The 20,474-nt window shown below is 44.4% G+C and overlaps 1 protein-coding gene across 3 annotated transcripts in view; it reads left to right on the top strand.

The window, feature by feature from the left end:
- Window positions 1–1,421: 1,421 nt before the first annotated feature.
- The window catches only part of gripap1 (GRIP1 associated protein 1), a 36,466-nt gene continuing 17,413 nt past the window's right edge, over window positions 1,422–20,474 (top strand). The window contains exons 1-23 of one of the 3 annotated variants that reach the window (XM_023826686.2): window positions 1,422–1,510; window positions 3,771–3,837; window positions 7,011–7,072; window positions 7,657–7,683; window positions 7,956–8,063; window positions 8,936–9,092; window positions 10,247–10,389; window positions 10,518–10,566; window positions 10,810–10,880; window positions 11,074–11,121; window positions 11,253–11,284; window positions 11,916–11,963; window positions 12,085–12,184; window positions 12,315–12,392; window positions 13,704–13,796; window positions 14,267–14,401; window positions 15,146–15,241; window positions 15,561–15,773; window positions 16,178–16,291; window positions 16,884–16,961; window positions 17,758–17,853; window positions 18,393–18,449; window positions 19,220–19,319. In XM_023826686.2, coding sequence (XP_023682454.2) covers window positions 1,436–1,510; window positions 3,771–3,837; window positions 7,011–7,072; window positions 7,657–7,683; window positions 7,956–8,063; window positions 8,936–9,092; window positions 10,247–10,389; window positions 10,518–10,566; window positions 10,810–10,880; window positions 11,074–11,121; window positions 11,253–11,284; window positions 11,916–11,963; window positions 12,085–12,184; window positions 12,315–12,392; window positions 13,704–13,796; window positions 14,267–14,401; window positions 15,146–15,241; window positions 15,561–15,773; window positions 16,178–16,291; window positions 16,884–16,961; window positions 17,758–17,853; window positions 18,393–18,449; window positions 19,220–19,319 — 2,047 coding nt within the window. In that variant the 5' untranslated portion in view covers window positions 1,422–1,435. Of the gene's footprint in view, window positions 1,511–1,610; window positions 1,915–3,770; window positions 3,838–7,010; window positions 7,073–7,656; window positions 7,684–7,955; window positions 8,064–8,935; window positions 9,093–10,246; window positions 10,390–10,517; window positions 10,567–10,809; window positions 10,881–11,073; window positions 11,122–11,252; window positions 11,285–11,915; window positions 11,964–12,084; window positions 12,185–12,314; window positions 12,393–13,703; window positions 13,797–14,266; window positions 14,402–15,145; window positions 15,242–15,560; window positions 15,774–16,177; window positions 16,292–16,883; window positions 16,962–17,757; window positions 17,854–18,392; window positions 18,450–19,219; window positions 19,320–20,474 lie in introns of those variants that run through there. The other 2 variants (XM_023826688.2, XM_023826687.2) reach the window with 2 other exon arrangements.

Raw genomic sequence — 20,474 nt, 5'->3', positions numbered from 1 at the left:
CTACAATTGGAAAGCTGCTGGCTCTAATCCCAGAAAGTGATTTCACTGTTGCTTAACCCTCAGTGGCTCTAGGGATTAGCTGACTGGGCTTTCTCAAAAAAAAAAACAATTTTGCTTTGGATAAATTATGTGTACTAAGACCCTGCATTTCATTTCATACCTTTTCAAACTGTTTTACTAAAATATGCTTCACAAATGGTTAGTCAAACAGAAGTACAAATTCTTTGTATAATTTATAATAATTTATATAAATAATATTATATTATCCATCTATCCATTTTCTGTAACCCCTATTCAGGATCGCAGATTATTTTATCATATATTATAATAATATAATAATAAAATCCTCCTTTAATGTGTAAAATTTTTAGCTAAAAGTCACTTATACTGAGATTACCAGAAAAAATCACTATAGTTTACTACAGTACCGTGTACTGTTTTATTTTTATTTCAATTATTTTATTTTAAAATTTGTTTTATTTTATTATGTATTCTTTACTTTTTCTCTTCCCAGTATTTACTGTCCAGTATTTGTACTCAACTGCTCCTTCACCTGACTGTATACTGCTCTGTAGAAATTCAATGTCATTTCACATGTGTGAAACGACAGTAAAGTGACTTGACTTGATGACAGAAAATTAAAAAGCCCTAGATGGGAAATGAGTTAATACATGCCTTAGGTTAAATGATGCAAGTGGTACCGATTACCATGGTTACAGCTATATAGCACAACATGCCACATGTTTTCTGAGGCAGTGAGTTGCTCCTCGGTTTGGACTCTAATTGGAAGGTCGCCATTTCAAATCCTATCATCATATCTCCACTGGACCCTTGAGCAAGGTCCTTAACCCTGGAAACTGTTACAGGAGCACTGGATAACAGCCTGACCCTATACTCTAATCCAAAGCCTTGCTCGCACCTATGTCTATCGGCCTCATAGGATTGGATACGGGGAAATTAAAGGATTCACGAGTGCTGTTATTTATACTTTTACATCAACTAAATAAAGTCTCATTTTATTTCTGTATATTCTGAAACCAGTATAATGGCATATTTTTTAAGAAATAGAAATGTCTGTTTTCCCAAACTAAGCTTAACTATATGAGCTTAAAATGTTTGCTGAGTAAACCAGACATATTTTGCTGAAGCGTTAGTTAAAATATAACTCCCTCTGCCGGACAGGTGCCATTAACACAATTTCCGCGTTCACTGACTCTGTTTTTATGGAATGTACCATGAGGACAATATTGATAGGGAACTTTAATAATCGTAAATCCATAATACTTCTTTTTTAAAATCCGTCACATATATTACTTATTTAGTCATATATAATATTAGCTGTTAAAACATGAAAATGCATAACTTAGCAGGACACATTTCATTTCATTCTCGTTATGCCTCCTAATTCAGCACCTCCACACAGAGGACCAAACTGATGGTATCGACCATAGCCGGACCTCGGGTAAAGATGGCGCAGGCACTGTCAGAAGAGGAGTTCCATCGAATGCAGGTATTGATTAATGCTATCGCTAGTAATAAACACGAGGCCCTCTTCATATCTTCAGTCCTGCAGAGTCGATTCTGCTTTCTTGGCAGCAGTCAAATATCCTAGGTTGACACTGCGAATTTTACAAGAATTTAAAACAAACATTAAGTGTACCAGTAGGCCGGAACGGCAGCTCTGGAGTTGGGTGGGGATGGAGCTGGGTGTTTAACGTTAATAAGATGCTGGGACTGGTAGTTATCTGTGGTTAGTAGTGAGACCAAATTAGCTGTAGTTCCTAAGTTCGTTTAATGGCCGTGGTGAAGACGTTACGCGTTAGCGTATATCCGAGGGGGTACCTGGAAAGCAGCCATTCACAACTGGGAAGAACAAGGCACAGCTAGCAGTAGCCAAAGCAGAGAAGCGATCAGGTGCTAATTAGCTAACTTACCAATTTTTGCACGTAATCAGGCGATAAACTTGTTCGTACGTTGCAGATATGTAGTAGAGTGAATGTATCGTGTGTGCCTGCTTGTCGAGCCGCCCTTGTCTGTTGAAAAGCTTATACTGCTCACATTCACTGTAATGCAATATGTTCCTCACTGTGCTAACTAGCTAAGTATTTTTCCGTTACGCAGGAGTGCTGGATGGTAAAACGGTATCTGGCGTTTATTTGTGTGGCTGCCGCCTTCCTTAACTTGAGAAGCTGTTTACCGTTTTCGTGTCCTTCGTCGCGCTGACGGTGCTGCATCCCCCCCCTGCCCAGCATTGTTTTTATCGCAAACCTACCAGAGCTGAAACGATCGCCGAAGTTAATGCCTGAGGATGTATATACAGTGAAGGCGAAAGCTGCCCCTTTCGCGGTGAAGCGGGGCATGCATGTTTTCACTCCTATTCACAATATTTATAAGAACATCACAGTGACTGTAACGAACCCTGTTAGCACAGTACTGTAATGTATAAGGTTAATATCAAACCACAATGCTGAAGCATCCCCAGCGATGATCTGACTTTAATGACCTACTTTAATTTTTACATATTCTGCCACGTTCGTAGCTGACTGCTCACTCGCCCGAGACGTTTCCTTAAGCGTTACGTAATAACAGAAAGACTAAAACAAGCAACTTTATCTGAAATCTAGAGGTAAATAGAAGAACAAATACATTCATACAATTTTCAAAAGTCACTGTGAAGCTTTTAAAAATAAGTCAGTATTAGCTTAAGTGTGGAAAGACACTTTACCACTTACTTTAAACTACTTACTTGGATTCTATAGATGTAGTGCCCTTATAATGTAATGACATTCATCTGTGATTTGGAAGCTAAACCTGTTGGTCAGGGCCCTGCTTATTTGTATTGTTCCTGTGGTTTGAACATGATCACTTTGCTTTACTGTAAGCCTCCTTCCTATTTGGGTACGATGAAAAAACCAGGAAGTTTATTGTGGATCAGGGGGCCTGAGGATGTACTGGTTTTCACACGTTTCTAGCCATTTTTTTTTTGCTTTATTTAAGAAATTATAATGGATCAACTGAACTGGTATCTTGTAAAAACCACTGGACCCTGGTGCTCAAATCTGGGGCTGAGCAGCCTGGTTTAAATGATTTTGGCTGCTATCACTGCCGCTTTTATCTCCTGTCTCAGCATGGCGGTGTCTGATTCAGATTTTGGATGTGGAGGAAATATCTGACATGCGCCTGGTTTATAGAGAGCCAAAGATCTTCTCAGTGACCATTTTAAATGCCATGAATCGGCACGTGATGTAGCAGTTATCTGTACTTTATCAGGTCCCGTGGCTTATCTGTTTCTAACCCGTGAAGATTTTTTGTCAAAACGTTTTTTTTCCAACGTTCCGAAGATACAACTTAGTTTGGAAATAAGTCAGTTTTTTTTAAGCTTCATAATTTACACATTTTCAGGCTGCACATGTCTTAAACAATTAAATATGAATACTGTTATAAACTCAATCACACTTTCCTTTTTTCAGGAATATGATACTGTTATTGAAGCTGTCCTGTTTCACCCACCTGCTTACTTATTTGTATCACTTACTGTTTGCATTGCATTCCTGTTACATGGCTAAGTTTACCCGACGCCTTGTTGTTGTACAGTAATTGTAGGCACAATGTCCTAACCCACCCTACTCCTGGAGAGCCATGTCTCATTACAGCTCTCATTACTTCAGTGGCAAGCATATAAGAAGCCCAGTGCTCTCTGTCCAAATAAAACACTGTTGACTCGGTTTATTTTCCTTTATGAATAATTCCTGTCTTGTCTCTTCTTCCAGGCTCAGCTCCTGGAGCTGAGAACACAGAACTACCAGCTTTCTGATGACTTGCGGAAAAACACAGCCGGTAAGCTCATGGCAGCTGAGCGTCTTCCATTCATTCCAAAGGCCTCTCCAGTAGGGCTGTAACAGAACACAATTTTTTCTTGTACTGTTCAGTCGCAGCATTTTCCGTTTGGAACGGAGATGGAACAAGTAAATATATTTCTTATGTTCTCACACGGGCAAAACCTAAATTCACAAGTACAGTAGATGTTCAACACAAAAATGTGGATGTGAGTTGGTTATGGGTATTACTAGGGAACTCCAGAACACTCCCACGTCACTTAAATCAGTACAGAAAGTACTGTACCACAAGTGTGGTACATGGTGTGGAGGAAAAGTGCCCTTTTATGTTGGACGGTTTTTATGGGGTGTTTGGCGCTCCCAATATCTTTGTAAGAGGACAAGGGTCCAAGTCTTTAGAGTCCTGGTTCTCCCTGTTTTGCTATATTTTTTGAGACTTGGATGCTATCCAGTGACCTGAGACGAAGACTGGACTCCTTCGGTACAGAGTCTCTTTGGAGAATCCTTGGGTACCGCTGGTTTGACTTTGTGTCGAATGAGCGGTTGCTAGAGGAGTCCCGAATGAGGCACATTACCTGCATTATGAGGGAGCGTCAGTTATGGCCCTACAGCCATGTGGCGTGTTTCCCTGAGGGTGATCCGGCTTGCAGGATCCTCATTGCTGAGGACCTGAGCAGCTGGACCAGGCCAAGGGGACGCCCACGTAACACCTGGCTGCGGCAGATGAAAGGGTGGGACTGGACCGTGTGTCTGCCTGGGAGATCGCCAGTTGAGATCCCGAGGAGTTTCGCCATGCGGTGGGTGCAGCAACATGCTGCATCAGTGTATGCTCCCTGACCTGACCTTTTTGTTTGTTTTTAAGTGTTTTCATATTGACGCATGGGGGTTTTGTGTTTCCAGGAGGTTCTGCGATGACTCCGTGTTTAACTGAGACCTTGCGTGTACCTCATATGCACAACCTAGCAGGCCACGAATGAGGCTGAAGCCATAACATTTCACTAATAGCTATGTGGTGCTTTTGAGTGATAAAAATAGGCAGCATGACACAAGATGGTCACGTCCAGCATGAAGCACACGCTCGCATTTGTCTCACGTGTGACCGTAGCTTCACGTGTGACTGTTAAAACCTGAGAAAGTGCAGCTCAGACTCTCGTGTCGATGAAGAGATCTGGTGTGGTTTTAAGCAGCAGGTACTAACCTTAGATTTCCCCATTTAAACATGTTGAATGTCTCTGCTAAACATCCTCACTACTCTTAGTAATTTTAAGTTTTCTATCTTGTTGCAAGTTCCAATCATTTTGACTACAAGACCTGTGTAACTTGAACTGTACTTTGCCATAGTGTTGTTTGGCCAATGTGCTGTTTATCAGGACTTTGGAACTCTGTTTAACTGGTAGATTTGGGTGTTGTTTAAGAATTGGGAAGCAGCCTGGAACATGTGTTGCATCCAGAATCACATACTGAAGAAAAAAGCAGTGAGGCGGCTCAGTTCTAATACTATTTCAGTGTAAATGCAGTGAAAATGCAGTAAAACCATAATGTTTGTAAAATTTGCATTGGTGATTCTCATTCAGTACACACACACACACACACACACACATATGTCATACATACATCATACATATATATATATATATATATATATATATATATATATATATAATATATTATATATATATAATATATATATATATATATATATATATATATAATATATTATATATATATAATATATATAATATATTATATATATATATTATATATAATATATTATATATTATATATAATATATTATATATTATATATATATAATATATATAATATATTATATATATATATATTATATATATATAATATATAATATATAATATATTATATATAATATATAATATATTATATATAATATATATATATAATATATTTAGAGCTTATTTAATTAAGAGACCACAGCAACATTTTTAGTTATACTTATTTCTCAATTTATGGGTATGGTTCAGTGTAAAATATACATATTTTTTGGAAACTCCTATCTGGCTCTTCTCCGTTTCTCATTAGTGAAGGACTTTTTCTTTGCTTTATGGTCCTGCTTCTAGGAGCCTGTTACAAACTTGTGCTAGAATTGCACTTCACACCAGTAAATGTTTCCCATTCTTTTTGAAGGTCACTTGTCGTCCCCAGATTCATGAGGCACTGTTGAACAAGTTGATGGTCATCTCTAGCGTTAGAAAATCTCTTCTGCCCTCTGCCTGGCTGGTTTTTTGTCGTTCCCGCTGTCTCCTGCTTCACATTGTTCTTGTGTACTGTGATCTTAGACATTTTGAGCCTGGAAGCAGCCTGTTGCTCAGTGTAGCCTTCTGCCAGCAGAACCAGGATTAAACAAAGATTAAACAATGCAGATTTTTTTTTTGAAAAATTGAGTGGTCTCAAATTTTTTTCCAGAGCTCTATGTATATATGCGGCAGTTGATTAAGTAGGCAATTTCTTGACCCTTGTTGAATCATGTATCGCAGTAGATCATTCTAGAATCTCTCGAAGGCCAACTGGGTCTCTTTCATATAGTATTTATTGTTAATGATGTTTTTTTTCCAGTGTTCTTGTCTTGGAACCTTTCCAAAGCATGCCTACCACTGCTCATGTGTTGTATGTGTCGGATATGATCTTGTGCACATTCATGGATTCCTAGGGTGGTACCCCTCAGGAATCGCTGCATCTGTGATATCCTATAAATATACACTCTCAGAAGGGTTCATTATGCTGCATACAGCATGGAAATAATCAGGCAGCACTACACTGGAGGCTCCTTTTCTTATATTTTTGTAGCTATTGACTTCCTGTGTGAATATAAAATGCTGTTAATTTGGGAGTGTTCATAATTTATAAATTATTTCCATGAAGATTAGAAATTCATTGACAATGGAATGCTAATGCGGTGAACGAGAGTTAATGTATTAGCAGCTGAATTAACACAAACTTAAAATACCATACCATACTTAACTGGGTAGCAATGACATTGCTGCATTAAAACTGGCAGATTGCCCAGTGCCTCCTACTGATCACTTTCATATTAGTCAAGTGTTTCTTCATGCAGGTGGGCTAAAGAGCAGCAGTGAGGTAAGTGCGCGTGTTGCCTGTTGATGAGGATCTGAAGGGCGTTTTTATGATTGTGTGTTGCAGAGCTCAATGTTGTCCGCCAGAAGACCTCAAACCTGGAGAAGGAGCACATGAAAGCACAGAAGGTATAGAGCTGATCTTAAAAGCTGTAACAGGAATCTGAGTCTCCCTGAACTTTTACTCTGTTTAAACCTTGACTTTATTTTATAAGTAATGACTAGCCTGGTGCAGCAGTGGTAATAGAAATGCATGTCCTGCATCTCCCCTGAGATGTTAAAATAATAGAATAATAAAATATAATAATACAGCTGTTACTACATAAATGAAAAACTGCAGAGTGACGATTCATAGCACTGCTTGATATTGTAGCTTGTAGAAATGGAACTTGTTACCCTTTGTTGATTTGCAGACAGGTAACAATCACTGCAGTGTGGAATTAATGGGTGTTTTGATTCTTAGATATGTGCATGAAATGCAATGCAGTGTAAAGACAAAGCACATAGGCCGATTGGATCATATAATTTCAAGTTACATTATATGTTCTATGTTTATTGGGTCTACAAGTATGAATGTATCCGATCAAATAAACAAGAGCTTATAGCTTATTTATGCCCATAGCCTCTGCAGAGCAATAAACTGGTTTAGAATTGCCCTGTTAGTGTTTTGAGCAGTACATATGTTCTAATATGCTTTTTATTCTCAATTGTAGGCTCTGAGTAAGAGCAAAAAGGCTCAGGTAAGTCAGATTTATCTGATTAAAGCAGGATTTTACTGTCAATATTTTGTTAAAATTTAAACCAACCAGAGTGTGACGCTAGCTACTGTGATCTATCTTCTCATGATCCATCTTTTGGGGAAATCTGACGTTGTTGTTGCTGTGTGGGTAGTGAGGACACTGAGGTAACTTTCCTGCAGCCCGTAGAGCTGTAGAGATTCAACTCAGATTGAAAATTTCCCAAGGATGCACATGGACGATGCATGCTGTACCATCTCTGCTAAACCTGACAGGAAGTGGACGCCCTGCTGAACGAGAACGAGATGCTCCAGGGCAAGCTGCACAGCCAGGAGGATGACTTCAGACTGCAGAATAGTACGCTGATGCAGGAGCTGTCCAAGGTACCAGCCCCGCCCCAAGGCCCAGTGCCACCTTGTGCTCAACCTACAAACCATGTACATGAGATAGAAGGCGGTCATGTGTTTTAACAGGCTTTTTTATAAATGAACTGAGACAGAAAAAAAAGACACCACTGCACCTCAGCTCTTTTAGGTGTGATTGCGATTAATACATTGCCTTGTTTGAATTACTCAAGGGTGGTACTTGGTGGCTGCCATTTTCATCATGTCAATCACATAAAAAGTACTGGCACACGCACGTGTGCTAAAGACATTCACTTCCTGGTCAAAAGTATGGACACCCCTTCCGGTTATTCGGCTGTTTCAGCTACATACAGCACCAAGTTGGCTTAACAGGTGTGAAGCAACTTTGCCATTGGACTGCTGGACAGTGGAACTGCGTTCTCGGGAGTGATGAAGCACGCTTCACTGTCTAGCAGTGAAGGAGAGCGCTCCCTGTCTGCCGGAGCGCACAGTGCCTACTGGCAGCGCAGTGGTCTGGGGCTGCTTTTCCTAGTTTGGTTTTTGCCCTTTAGTTCCAGTGAAGGGTAACTTTAACTCATCAGCATATGAAGACATTTTAGACAATTGTGTGCTTTCAGCCTTGTGGCAACAGTATGGATACGGCTCTTTCCTGTGCCAGTGTTACTGTGCCCCAGTGCCCAAAACGATGGTCCTCTTTGACTAGTTCTATGTATATCTTTCTGTGTAAATGGTTATATACTCTCAGATCTTTTCCACAGGGACTGATGGACTGTATGGGTGTGTGTTTGATATTCTGTCCGCGCTTAATCGTGTGTCAGTCTGTGGCAGACTGTGCAGAGTTGGGCTTTTTCCCCACATTCTCTGACGCATTTCTGTTTGATCCACTGCAGCTCTGCTCCCAGATAGAGCAGCTGGAGCAGGAGAACAAGGCGCTAAAGGAAGGGAAGACGGTGCCGCCTCCTGCTTCCAGTCCCGCCTCCAGCCCCCTAGATGGAGAGATGCTCCGCCTCCAAGCCCAGAACTCCGCCTTGCAGAAAAACATGGCAGGTGAGCCAGAAGTCTTCATGAGAGCATATGCTGAGTGTTGTACTAAATAAGCTTCTTCACTTGTAGAGTATTAGGAACACTTTTTTTTTTTTATATATATATCTAAAAGGATTTCTGACGTCATCCTGAACATGTCACTTAAGCCATAGGTGCATGAAGATGTTTTGAGCTCAGGGTGCTCAAAGATGGAATGACCAAATGGACTTTACTGAAGTTCTTTTTTATGACCAGTAGCTATCAATAGCTAACAACGGTAGCATTTTAGGATAAATAGTCATGAAGTTACCTCTGAGATATTGTGAGATAATAGCAAAACAGATTTTTTCTTTGAAAAACATACACAAAGACACGCTGCCCTACAGTATTCTGGCACTGTATTACCACCAACAACCACAGGGGGTGCTGAAGAACCCTCAGCCCCCCTACTTCCAGTGCCACTTCTTAAGCCACTTCTGAGTGATGTTCGGAGCCCAAATGTATGGCTTTAGCTGTAAATAAATCACGCATCTTAGGTTTAAATTATTGGGGAGCTGTTGTGAGCCAATGGGAGGCACTTCGGCTCTGCAGTTCTGGTAATCTGCTCCCGTCGGCCAAAAACCCTCGCTTTGTGAATCACAGACACATAACTGACTTCAGCTGTATTTTTTACTGTCCATAAATTATCCTTCCTTTGCCATTATTCCTTTGCTGATATTGTTTATTTACCTTATAATTTCTTGGGGTGTTCGCTTAGGGCACTGACGCTGAATTGTTGTCATGCTGACTGTGGTTTACCATTATTTTTAACACCAGTTATATCACGTTATGGATGCTAATTTATCAGGGTATCTGATCAGTGAGTTATTTTGGTTTGTCCTACCCAGGGGGACTGTTCTTCTGGAGCTTTTCTGGTGGCAGCAGAGCAAAAACATTGTGTAATACCACTGGCACTGAGTCATTGCTACTGGGGAAAGATGTCTGTCAGTGGATAGTGAGTCTTACTGTGACATCGTTTCAGACTCTTTTGGTGGTGGTGGGGGGGGGGGTCACATACTCTGGAGTTCTGGATGTACTGTATGCATTATTTAGCTGCTCGTAAGTGTTTCCTGCAAGTGGGAAATCCAGAGTTTCGGAGGGATTGTGAGAAAATTCCCATCGTTCCCTCTGTCCTCAAGCCCTTCAGGAGCGCTATAACAAGCTGGTCCAGGGTGACAAAGGCACAGAGCAAGACGAGTTCCCGGTCACCACGGTGGACGGACGGTCTGACTCAAACGGCATCTCAGCGCAGTCGGAGGGCGGTCCCGACAGGCCGGAGCAGGTGAGGGGAGGCACCCGCTGGGGGGGGAGGGGACACCACAGCACAGGAATTCACACTCGCTGTGGCTGTCACCGCCGGCTGCTTCTGACAATTCTGCAACACCTCCCCCCACCCCCATCCCTCTGCAGGTGGTGGGAAAGTGCAGCAAACTGGAGCAGCGGGTGCAGGAGCTAAGTGGTGAGTCACCCCCGCACTAATCCAGCATGCCACTGGGTGGCTTATTGGAGCGGCACCCCCCCCCCCGGCGACAGGGTGACACATCAGCTTTAATTAAAGCCCCGACCTGGGGTAATTGAGGGCCTGCTGGCTTCCCCCTTATCACATGCTAAGCGGTGCTGCTGCTGTGGGACTGGCAGAGGGCGGACTGCAGGCCGCTGCTCCATTAATTTTTTTTTTTAAACCCTGGTTCTGTTGACCCAGAGGTGGAATTACGGCTGCACACAGAGTTGGAGGAGAAGCGCTTGCTGAAGGAGCAGCTGCAGGCCCTGGAGGTAAAACCCACATGCACTGTGCAAGAGTCACATCCACCATCATCCACCATCGCTCTCCATGGCCTGACCTTGCTGTTTAGTGTACTTTGAGTACGAACTCCTCGAAATCCCCTCCCTGCACAGCCACTTCACGCCCTGCTGTTTGTGTATTTATTCTCCGTCTTTTGAAATAAATCATTGTCTTTTTGTCCAGTCATCCAAGCAAACGGACGTGACAAAACTTCAGGAGGAAATCGCTAAGGTGAATGTCGGTTGTTTGCATTTAAATGAGACGCAGCGCACTGCGTGATATACAGTGTATATCAGTGTATAGTTTCAGATGAGCACTGCCTTCTCGCATTCTTCTGAGATTTGGTCTTCCTGCTTTTCTAGCTTACAGACAAACTAAAGAAAAAACAAGAAAGGTAAGATTTTGGTGGCTTGTTTAATGTACAACCACATCAGTAACAGCTGTTATTTGAAATCAGTAGTCAAAACGTGGTAGTCAAATTAATAATAAATCATGTCGTCATTTTATTTTATTTTTTTTCTATGATCATGTCTTTCTGTTCTGAAAAATAGTTCCTCTCTGTTCTTTAGTTTAAACAGATGGATGTAGAGCTATATTGCAGTAGATCTGTCGTGTCACTCAATGAATCTGGCTTTAGCGTAATGGTTTGCAGTCAGTGTCTGCGCATGGAAATCGCCGAGTCGCTTTGCTTTTGTAAGTGTTTCACACTGATGAGGTGTGTTTTTTTATTCTTGAAAAGAGAGACATTGCAGGGAAGTTTACACATTTCCATATGGCGCACAGTGGATGTTAAAGTCTGCAGTGTGAATCCTGTGGTGGGTATTAGAGCAGGTTATGTGAGCTTTGGGAGGCCATTCCAGCTTCAGCAGGTGAAATGCATGAACCTAAATTTGATTGGTTTGCTGAGGTGGATGCTGGCCGCTTCCTCTGGGTGGCGTCATGCACGTGCTCTTGGCCTTCTGGCGCCGGGACCTTTAGCAATATAAGGTTAAAGTTTTCTTTGTTTCTTCTCTGTCCTTGTGTAGCTTCCAGCGTTTGCAAGGAGAAAAGGAGGTTCTGTACACTGACAGCAGGTATGGTTCTTAAAGCCGGTCCCATGTGTCTCGAACTTGGACGAGCAGCGTCAACATCCAGATTATCAGCATAATGCATAGTATTTACCAAATTGTATTTGGTCTGTATTTGTTTTGACAGGACTAAAATTGATGAGATTCAGCAGAAGAAAGAGGAGGAGTTGAAATCCATGAGCCTCCGTATCCAGAAACTGCAGGGAGACTTAATGTCAGCCAATCAGGTGTCAGATGAGCATAACGACATCTGCTTCAGATTGCGGCGTAACTGAAAATGGTGGACCGGTCATGGGCCTATAGCTCGAGCTGGATCCAGTGGTGGGCTCTGTAACTTTGCTTCTCATGTGTTTGTAGACTATCGCAGAGCTGAAGGAACAGCTACAGAGCCAGCAGAAAGAGCAGGATAAGGCTCTGCACGAACTCAGAGAGCAGGTGGGCTTTCACTCTGGTCACACTCTGTGCCTGAAAATATATGTCCCTCTACGACATTAGAGAAGCCTGACTCCTGTTCTGTGATGTGAAAGGTCTCCAAGATCCAGCTTCATGTATTGCAGTTTTAGCTTTGCTTAGGTTATAGCAGACCTGCGCAGACAGTGTCGCTACCCATCTCATGCTAGGCTTCTGTGAATAAGCTCAACTGCAGCGCAGACGCCCTATGGTGTCACACTGGCTGTATAAAGACCAGAGACAGAAAAATCTCCTTAATCAAACACCCAGTTGTTCTTTTTCCCTCTCTGTGCTCTGAGCAGCATTTTTTGCACTGTTCTAGCAGATTAAGAAAATGGCTATTTTATGTTTCACATTTTTTTATTTGTATGTGAATATTTAAATTTTTTTATTTCACTCCAATCCATTGTAATGTTTTTGGCTCCAGGCCCTATAGAGCAGCTCTGCAGAGAGAGAATAATTCAGTTGGATGCACAATGTAAATTTAGAAGATTAAAGGTTAATACTTCCCCCTCATGCGCCACGTTATTTACACTAAAGTAGGTTAGGTTTATGGTAGCAGGTTTATTCTTCGACCTACTGCCTGAATTACTTAAGCAGAAAGGTGACTGCAGCAGTCTGCTGAATGTCACGAGAATGTTTGCAGGTGCAAAACATGCTGCTACACTTTTCCTTCGGCGACTTAAAGGATTCTTTGGTTTCTGTGCAGTGTCTTTCAAAACTTCCAAATGATCTGGGCATGAAAGTTCTGCTTTCATTCCCAGCAAAGGCAAATGAAGATCACCTGAATAATTAAGGATTAGCGTGATTGAGGGCCTGCTGCGGGACGGCCTCACGCACACGCCCGCGCTGGCCTCTGTACTTCTGGGACTTGTGTGTCTTCGAGTTAATAATTGACCATGGATCTTTTGCTGAATTACACTGAGCCTTGGCTGCAGCTTTTTGCTGGAGAGTCATTAGGAACTTCTGGGGGCTCCTGAGTTTTAATTAACCCAGAACGAGCTTCAGACATATGCCTTCAAGATAAGAAGCTTGTCTTACTCCTTTTGGTGCAGACTGTCCCCCAGACTTCCTGTGTGTTATTTCTAACTTTGCGGTCTCTCTCTCCTCTTCTTCCTGGTGACTTTCTGGAGGTCCGTCCTAACCCCCCCCCCCTGCCCACTACACGTTCCTTTCCCTGACCCTTTGTTCCTCGCCCTGCTCTCTTCTCTTATCTGATCCTGATCATCTCTCTTCCACATGTGGTGTGCCCCCCCCAACCCCCCCCCCCCAACACCACCTGATCACATGATGCAGGTAGCATGTCAGAGTGCAGTGAGTCAGGAGCAAGTAGAGAGCATCCTGAGTGAGAATGATGCTCTCCGGACTAACCTAGCAGCCCTAGAACAGGTACAGCTCGCCTGCGCCCCCTAGCCAGCACTATGGTTTCACACTTGTGGTTGCCCACCCCCAATGCCAACATCACTCGTGTGTCTGGTAAAGAGCACATTGTAGAGGAAGTAGTGTGACTAAACAGGAGGCTTGTAGAGTGGGGTGATTTATTTTGGCTATGTGAACAAATTACTCCCCCCCCACCCCCCAGAGCTATGACTATCATTTTGCCATACGGCTATGTGATGCAATTATGTAACTTTATTTTTAGTCTGCGATTTTGTCATTGCTAACAATACTAGATTTTCAAGCAGGATTACAGAAATACTTTGGTTTCTGACAGTATGCAGATAATTTGTTTTGGTCTCTATTGTTCCAGTTACTTGGCTTTTGCCTCATTAGAGCTTCATGCATGTGAGTGAGAGATGCTGCCCGAGCGCGCATCCCCCCCGCTCCCACTGATGTGTGCCTGTGCTCGCCATGGTCAGATCCAGACAGTGAAGACCCAGGAGATGAACCTCCTCCGTGACCAGAACATGTCTCTCAGCGTGGAGCTGCAGCAGAGGCAGACCCAGCAGGAGAGCTTCCTGGCCCAGAAGGATGACCTGAGCTCTCAGCTGCAGGTCTGCGTCACCTCCGGCAGCGCACACTCATTGGCCGTATCGCTAGCAACAGTGACGCCAGCGTGTCTCATTGGTGGCATTGTTAGCAGCAGTGATGCCGGCGTGTCTCATTGGCTGTACCATTAGCGGCAGTGACACCAGCACATGTTATTGGCCGTATCATTAGCTCAGTGATGCTAATGTGTCTCATTGCTCGTATCGTTCACCCATCTGATGAAACGGTGCTGTATCTGTCACTAAGTACGGGATTGTGCTGCATATCATTGGTGTGCTTTATTCATTGTTTCACATGAATGAGGCATCTCCTCTTGCAATGTTATGCCCTCAAAGACACTGGTATGTTCTCATATCTGAAGTGGACCGAATTAGAGAGATTAATATAAAAAATAGAACCACCTTTGCCACTTGTAGTTGGGAAAACTTCCCTGTTCCTTATCTTTTAGAAAACTGAAATCATATTGTCTTTAGAGAAGGACCAGTACAGCATTGAAAAAAGGTTTAGAAGTAATTATGTACAAGAACACCAGCTTGCGATACCTGCAGTGTCTTTTAAAACCTCCATCTGCGCATCAAATCCTCCATTCCAGTGGGCGGCAGTAGAACGGTAGTGACGGATGGTTTAACTCGTGCAGCAGGTAGCTTTGTGTCAGGCCTGGGCAGTGTTCTTGGGAACAGTCACCTCTCTGCACCGTGTGCAGGCCCTGTGCTCACATCTCTTATGGTCTGAAAATAACGTGTGTTTAGGAGGCCAACCGAGCAAATGGCAGACTACTGGAGCAGCTGACGGAGCTGGGCCAGGAGAAGGAGAAGGTGCAGCAGGAACTGGAAGATGCGAGGAAGGTACTGCATATCACCATGGCGACCTTAAAGCAAAACCGCCTCATAGTTGGGGAGCCATAACAACAAATCGTAAAACTGTTCGAATTGGGATTCGTGCCCATAAATTCAGTGGGAGGCAAAGACTTGGTGTGATAGTTTTCAAGTATGAAATGAAAGTGGTGAGCCTGAAAAGAGACATCAGTTTAGTTCTGGTCCAGCTGCCTTTTGAGGTATGAGCTGAAATGAGCTGGATTCAGGCTCCTGCTGAGTCTGTGTTTTTTGCTGAGTTACCAGTGAGTAAGAAATGTGACCCCCCCATCCCCGATGGCTCTCCTGGCAGACGGCAGACAAGCGCAAGGCCATGCTAGATGAGCTGGCCATTGAGGTGGCCCAGGAGAAGTCCCGGCACAAGGAGGAACTGAGTGACGTGCGCTTGCAGCATGAGAAGGAGGTGCTGGCAGTCCGGGCGCGTTACGAGAAGGAGCTGCGGGACCTCCACGAGGACAAGAACCGCACCGAGGAAGAGATCCGCTCCCAGCTGCGTGACGAGAAGGTAGGGGGCTGGGGACATGGTGAGCAGAGCAGCAGGGAATTGGGCGTGAGGCTGGGAGAACAGGCTGGGAGGGGGGTTACAGGGCTGGGGGGGGGGGGTGGGGAGAACAGATTCAGCTACATTTTTTTTTTTTTTTTTTATACATTGTAGATGGTTTTAACTAGTTATAGAGCTTGAATTTTGTGTGTAACACTGAGTCCAGCAGTAGAGGCCGTTAAGTATCCTGTAGGGTCCCACTTTTATGTGGTCCAAAGGAGATGTGGTGGCAGTATAGCACAGCTGAACATTGAGGGAGGAGGCCCAGGAAGCAGACGGCATGTGCTTACACACCTCAGTGCCTTCGTCCAGCTCTGCTCATGCCATGCCATGCCATGCCATGCCACGACCCCTCTCCCTGGCTGCAGGCTCGTACCCGGGAGCTGGAGAGTCTGCAGTACACGGTGGAGGAACTCAGGGCCCAGATCCAGTCCATGGAGGGAGCCAAGGGCTGGTTCGAGCGCCGCCTCAAAGAAGCGGAGGTGATAAGGCACCGTCTCAGACACGATCCTCTTCTTATGTTTCGCTTTACTTTTGTGTTACTTCAGGCAGAACACCATCAGTAATGAAGGGTCCTGGTGGGTCACCACAGTAAGCAATGGGATTTATTCCAGAAACCACCACTAGATGCCAGTGTTTCTTTGTGCTGAAGCTCAGTGGAAACAGTCGGTGAAACACGGGCATTGATGCTTCTGGCATGATGCCCGTCATCAAAGCTGTTTATGTTGCCGGAATGAATTCTGCGAACAGGTTTGAAATAAAAAAAAAGCAATTAGTGTGATGCACAACTCAATTGTGCTCATGAATAAATGAAGCAACTGTGCCGCAGTGGAAAAACTCTGATATAGGTCTGTCACAGGTGCCCTCCGGTGGTTGTTAACATGGCAGTGGTTTGAGCTTTGCCCACGCGGGTACTTCTTCTCAGTGCCATTTTAGGCTTCCCCCAGGAAGGGCTGCCTTGGCGAAGCCCCTCATTAGATGAGATGTCAGTGGCGCCCCCCTGTGTCCGTGGGTGTCCTTGAAAGCACCACCGTGAACACCTCTCCCCGTTCCTTTCTCTGTGGCCGCGAGCAGGAGACTATGGAAAAGAGCACCTTGGAGCACCTGGAGCAGATCCGGACGCTGGAGATGGAGCAAAAAAGACAGCTGCAGGTGAACCCCAATCCACTCATACGGACACAAAGAGGGCAGGCCTGACCTTAGGCCTGCCTGCAGCACGTTGCCTTCCGGCCTGCATGAAAGCTCGCCTCTGACTCGCACTTTAATTCACTGCAAAGTCGGCTGCTATTTCAGTTTAATTTTGGAACGCAGGCCAAGCATTAAAATGCGTATAGATCTATACGATCCATACGCTTTGTAATACCCGGGGAAGTAACAATTTCCCTTGATTACTGTACAGTAGGGTGAAAGAAAGACATGTAACGGAGCAAATTGAATTTGCACCACATTGAGAAAAACGCAGCCCAGGCAAATGAAAACTAATTTCACTCAGCTGTTTCACCTGTGTATAAAAAAGAAATTAGAACAAGCAATCGAAAATCGCACTGAACTGATTAAGTAAATAAGGAGAGCAGAGGGCCGTGGAACAGCATGAATGATCGGCCCATCAGGGGTGTGATTGCTGCCCTCTGTCGCACAAGCCTGTGCCCGTTTCTGCCAGCCCAGCGCCCACTGACATCCACCAGCGCCCACCAAGCTCCTGCTGATGAACAGGCACCTCACCTCAGGCCTGTCTTAGACTGGCAGGACACCAGGCCGTGCCTGGAAGTTATTTTTTGCCTTCCACGTTGAGGCTTGTGCAGTAGCAATAGTACTCGCTTTCTGATGCAGCTCACGGCGTCTCTAAAGCCCTGCATAGCCGGCTCTCACTGGGACGTCCGGTCCTCGCACAGCCTCTGGAATAACTCACTGGATTACAGGGTTTACCTTTCCTCTTTGCCGCATGCAGAAGAAGGAGGCGGAGGTGGAGGAGGTGAGGCGGCAGCTGAAGGCCGTGGAGGTGGAGCGGGAGGAGCACAGCACCACCATTGGGAAGCTCAAACAGGTCGGTGCACCGCAGAGGAACTGAGCACAGCTGAACCAGATGAGGGCACCGGCCGTCACTGGTCGTTAGAATAAAACCTAGAATCGGCTCGCATCGGCTTATATCAGTATCTTCACCATGGTAAGCAAACACTGCACTATCACCAGTGCCTCATACTTGGCACAGATGCTGAAATAGGGCAGCCTGGATTGCACAGGCTTTCAAATGAATATTTACATTTACCTACCTTCTGAAAAAGATTTGTGCGGTTGGTGCAACACTGATGTACTCCATGGCAGGAAAACATGACCAGATATTAATGTAAATCTGTTTATGTGAGCAGGCAAAGGCGCAGATTTGACAGCTAGATTAATATTTTCTTTAAGGCACCGGTGCATCTGTTCTGCGTCTGCGAATCTTCTAAGATGGTCGTATCTCATTACAGCTGCAGACCTGTGGCGGTTTTAACATTCATTTTGTAGGTTATTTGTAACTGGGGCTGCAGGCTTTGTTACCTTTGAATGAGAAGCTCCTTGTATGTCTGTGTTTTTCCTTTTTAGGAGATTAAGGACACAGTGGATGGACAGAGGATCCTAGAAAAGAAGGGGAGCTCAGCAGTGAGTATCAAACCGTCATTGTCACCGTGGCGAGGATGGCTGACACGGCTCCCCGTGTCACTTTCATGACGTCGTAAATGAGACTCTACTGCAGTAGCCTGATACTGAACCCAGGAGGTTCATTGATGTGGCCATTTGACCCAGCGACCATCCATCCATTCGTGATTGGGTGCTGAAAGCTTGCCCTATTGGTCACTGTCACTCACACAGGCCTCCTTAGGGCTTAACCTTAGGCCTTAGATCTTTACCTTTAAATTTCAGTGCCAGTAACATGCTGGGTTATCAGAAGCAGGAGACAAAGATCCAGCTTGGGAATGAAGCATTTAATGTGGGAGATGAGATGTAAATACCGCCTTTGGGTTTCCTCATCAATAGGGATGATCTCTTTGGAGTTTGAATGGGCTGGTTGTAAGGCCACTCCGTATTCAGATGGGCCGGAAGCGAGGGGATTTGGGTATGAAGGGAAAAGGGAAGAGTTTACTGTAAACAAACAGTTTTGCTGCATGTGTGAGTATGAAGATGCTCTGCTGGCCACTTTGCCGTTTGAGGCGACATGAGAAAAATATAAAACGTGGGCGACTGTAGGTTGGATCAGAGAGCGAGATGAAGGGCTTTTCTGTTTTAGGGCTTCAGTCGGATCAGATTATTCTGAGATGGTTTTTTTTTTTGTGTTGTGCTGTAGCTAACGTGGGTTTGAGTCCCAGGGTGCTGGTGTCGGTGGTTGGATGTTGTCTCTCAGCCCCTAATGGCTCCCCCCCCTATCCCCACAGCTGAAGGACCTGAAGAGGCAGCTGCACTTGGAGAGGAAGAGGGCCGACAAGCTCCAGGAGAGGCTGCAGGAGATCCTGACCAACACCAAGACCAGGACGGGTGAGGCGAGGGAGTCGTCCCGGCGATCAGTGTGCGTGTGCTCCGGATCGGGGCTTCCCACTTAACAGTGCCCCACGCAGGACAGATGGGAAACATTCACAGTAAAGTAAACACGCCCTGAGATGTCAGTGAGGCCGGACATGTCCCCCCCCCCTGGGGGACGGGCCCGCTGCTGTTCACGTGCTCCCCGCTCTGTTCAGGCACTGTGCCCCATGTCTCTGTTACTTTCCGTTTTTGCTGCGATGGAGACCTAACGGGGCAGGACTCGACATTTGCACGTCAAAGGAAAGAACTTTTTAAAAAAAAAAAACATTTTTATTCCAAAGTGCATGTTAATGAGAAGTTCATTCTCAGGTCTTAAATGCACACACAGCAAGTGTTTAATGCAGATAAACTCTTTGCATTTTCACTCGAGTGAGTGGCTCGCAGTTCGCCGGTTTAAAACGTAATTACGTATGAAAATGAGGCTAATGCTAATGTGGCTTATTTTACTGTGTGAAGGATGCGGGCCGTGTGCTGCAGGGATGGTTCTAGTACGTAAATCGAGATTAGATCCAGCTAAATTACTTCTTGCAATTAATTTATTTTTTGTTCCGCCGAGGTCTGTTTAGCAGAATTGAACTTGATTTGTTTTTTTTTCTTTGTCATACTAATTGCACAATCAGAGTTATTATGCTGGCTCATCGGCAGGTTCAGGGATGGTGTAGGGATGCGCTGGCGATGTTCAGAGATTAGCATGCGGGTTAATGGCAAGTCGCTGTTTAAAATGGGCATAAGTAGCCAATTCTGCAACTATTAAAGCTAAGCTGCTCAAAGAAAATGTGCACAGTAATGCTAACTTAGGAGAAACGTAATGGTTGTTGTATGTGCACATACTTATAAGCAAAATCACTGCATGTAGTGTTTGATTAATTACCCTTTTGCATTAATGTTCGCAGTCAGATACAGCAGAAATCAGTGGAAACATCTCAGAAACACCTGAAACACATGAATGGTCATGCATTTTTATTAGCTTTTTCGGAGGGGAGGTTTGTCACTTTAAAATCTGGAGGAGAATCTGTCAGTTTGCTTGCTAGTGTTGCTGGTAATGCATTAAGAGCAGGTCTGCTACTCGCCAGGCAGTATATACCAGCGCCAGGTAGCAGTCCAGTTATG

The sequence above is a fragment of the Paramormyrops kingsleyae genome, chromosome 6 (assembly GCF_048594095.1).
Source record: "Paramormyrops kingsleyae isolate MSU_618 chromosome 6, PKINGS_0.4, whole genome shotgun sequence".
Classification (NCBI taxonomy): Eukaryota; Metazoa; Chordata; class Actinopteri; order Osteoglossiformes; family Mormyridae; genus Paramormyrops; species Paramormyrops kingsleyae.
The sequence above is the reverse complement of the archived record's forward strand: the minus strand, read 5'-3'. Positions and strand labels throughout refer to the sequence as shown.